Here is a 2,843-nt window from a genome sequence, read left to right on the forward strand (position 1 = left end):
GTGGGCTAAAAAGAAATACTGCCAACAGCCCTCAAACACTGCCATAGATTTGATGAAAGAGGGTTCATGTGTGGTATTTTACAGATCATAATCATACTACCCACGTATATAATCACTGTGAATGTCCAACTAACTGGCAAACTCATGCCAGAAATATGATTCTCACAGGAGTTGCTTTGCTTTGTCATTGGCATGCAGCAGCCCCTGGAACAGATTACTCTTGCTCTACAATTCAGGATAGGGATGGGGAAATTCTTCCTGGTGCAACTAGAAGAATGTAACTAAATAGAAGAATATGGTGACTCAAGCTGGAATTTAGCCACAAAACCCTGTTTACAGTCCTCAACATTCACAAAACTTGCCAGGTTTAATGGTTCTGAGGGCTTCAAGCCCAGTCAGTGCTTCCTACCAACTGGGTTCCATCTATATCATGCTGGTTTAGCACCAAGACAGACAAGGGACGTGTTCTGTAACAGGCTGCCAAGAGCTGCAGGATGTGCATTTTAACCATCAGCATGCTGGCTTGTGTTGTTCATGCAATTACAGCTTGAGACAGTAAAAATGTGTTTATCTCACTGTTTTTACCATGCCCATTCCCAGGTCACCAGGACGGGAAAAGTGAGCACTGGTTTTGTAATGGAAAATACTAGGTGTAACCTGATGGGAATGTTGTTTTTTCAGGTGGAATCCATCCTACCCAGAGAGAATTCCAGGCACTCCAGGCACTGTTGAAGGGAGTCTTGCTCAAAAGAAGGCCCCATCCAAGCAGAAGAGGCTCAGATGCTCAGAAGATATTTGGGGGCCTCTGGCCTCTTAATGTCTCCACCTTGGAAGTGTTTTCAGGAGCATCCTCCAGACAAATTGTAAGAGAAAGAAAAGGACTAGTTGTCTTGGATACCTTTGGAATGTAAAAGTAAAGGTTCAAGAGCATCCAAAGCAAAGTTCTCCCACCAGCCACCATCTTCTCAGTCTGTAAGAACACCATTCTCTCCTCTGTGGGTTCCTTGGTTATTGCCTGTTCCAGTCACACCATTCCAACACAGCTCCCCTGAAAGCTGAACAGAGCAGGGGCTTCTTCCAGATGGTGACAGGGACCCTTTGTTGAACTCAAACAGACAGGATGGGTTGCTCATTTGCAGTTTGAACCATCCTTTACAGCTATATTGAGCATGTGCATGTGGGGAGGCTTCTCTGCAGATCCAACCAAACTTCTTGGATGCTTTTCAGAGGTGATATGGGAAGACATGGAAATACATCCCCTGGGCTGCCCACTGTGCTACAGCTCCATGGCAACTTTCACTGCATCTGATCTCCAGATACCTTCCAACCCGTGATTACTGAACCTTCACATCATCCTTGCAAGAAAGGTTAGGGATCATGCCCGGTTTCCAACTGGAAGATGTATGAAGAACTGAAGTTAAGTGATTTTCCCCACAACTGGACAGCAGGTCAGGTGGAGGCAGAGACAGAACCAATCCTTAATCCAAGCATTAGACAATATTCCTTCCATCAAGAATATGGACATATTCCCAAAGGTCGTATTGGTAAATACATTAAAGGAAAATCATCTCCCTGTTAGTGACTCTTAATCCAGATAAGCATGATTCTGAATTAGGCTGTAAGTGTGTTTTAAAGGGAAACACTTAACCTGTGTTATCTCCATGCTGGCACCAGAATTCACATCCATCCTATTTGTACCGAATTAGGCGAATAATCTTATTATTCATGAAATCTGAAGTATGTGGATGAGAAGAATCTATGCAGAAACCATCACTCATGGCTATTTTTAGCACTTCTTCCACAAACACCTGGAAACTATTGATTTGCTTATTATCTGGCACCACCCAGAGTCTCTTTAAGTTCTGCCGGGTGTACTCCTCTTCGGGAAGGCCTTCCACACTTGCAACCCAATCCAAAGTCAAATGGTTGGGGTCCTGGAGGTAGCTGGATATTGAAGAGAGGTTTCCGTTGAAGCAATAGTAAAGTTTGGAGCCAAGAAGCTTCAGGAACAGACATGACGTGGAGAAGATATGAGCACTGAACACTTCCATGTTGGAGGAAGACAGGCTGTAGATCTGGGGTGCTTCTCGGACGGTGAAGTGAACGGTCTGGGTCTTCTGATCAAGGGTGATGTTGAGCATGGCATTCTTCTCTGCTTTAGAAAGCTCCACCTCCTTCTCCTGCAAGGCTTCAATCAGTGGCTGAATTTGATAAAAGTCTACCTCCCGTCGAAGCAAGCCCATCTCCTGAAAGTCTTCAGGGAGGTCCAAGTGAGAAGTTCTTAAGAAGTTCAGGATATAGCGGAAGATTTTGCCATCTCTGTCGATGAAGCAGTTGCCTTGCCTGTCCTTCTTGGTTGGGATCTTCCCACTAAACATGGCCCCCAGCATGGAGTCTGGAAAGCTAGTCAGGGTGGACAGAGAGGTGGTATAGAGTTTTCCACCAACATTGAGTGTGATGGGTTCTGACATGATGGAAAAGTCACGATGGTTGGACTAGTTCTAAAAAAATAAAAATAAAAATAAATAATCCAACACCACACATTTAGCTGCATTTATCTGTTTGAGAAATTAAACTACAGAGGTGAAGAGTCCTAAATATACGAGGGTAACTACATGGCAAGAATTCATCATAGAAATGAGAAGTGGGGAATTACTTTTGGAGGCTGTGGCTTGGAACAAGCATGAGGATGTTTTCTTCTACTAACAGACGTAGTTCAGTTTAGTGCCAGAAATGATAAGCCTTCCAGAATGGTCCTGCTAAAAGTGAAATCTCTCCTATGAATGCCTGCAGCAACACGACTGCTGACTTCAAAGCAAGAGTTGTGTCCTGGCCTCACCTGA

General features: G+C 44.2%; 1 protein-coding gene across 1 annotated transcript; it reads right to left on the reverse strand.

Moving 5' to 3' along the window:
* Positions 1–1,688: 1,688 nt before the first annotated feature.
* Positions 1,689–2,471, reverse strand: KCTD21 (potassium channel tetramerization domain containing 21). Its single transcript, XM_010001911.1, has one exon. The coding sequence runs from the start codon at positions 2,469–2,471 to the stop codon at positions 1,689–1,691; it is 783 nt and encodes a 260-aa protein (XP_010000213.1).
* Between the last annotated feature and the right edge of the window lie 372 nt (positions 2,472–2,843).

The sequence above is a fragment of the Chaetura pelagica genome, unplaced genomic scaffold (assembly GCF_000747805.2).
Source record: "Chaetura pelagica isolate M959 unplaced genomic scaffold, ChaPel_1.0 scaffold607, whole genome shotgun sequence".
Classification (NCBI taxonomy): Eukaryota; Metazoa; Chordata; class Aves; order Apodiformes; family Apodidae; genus Chaetura; species Chaetura pelagica.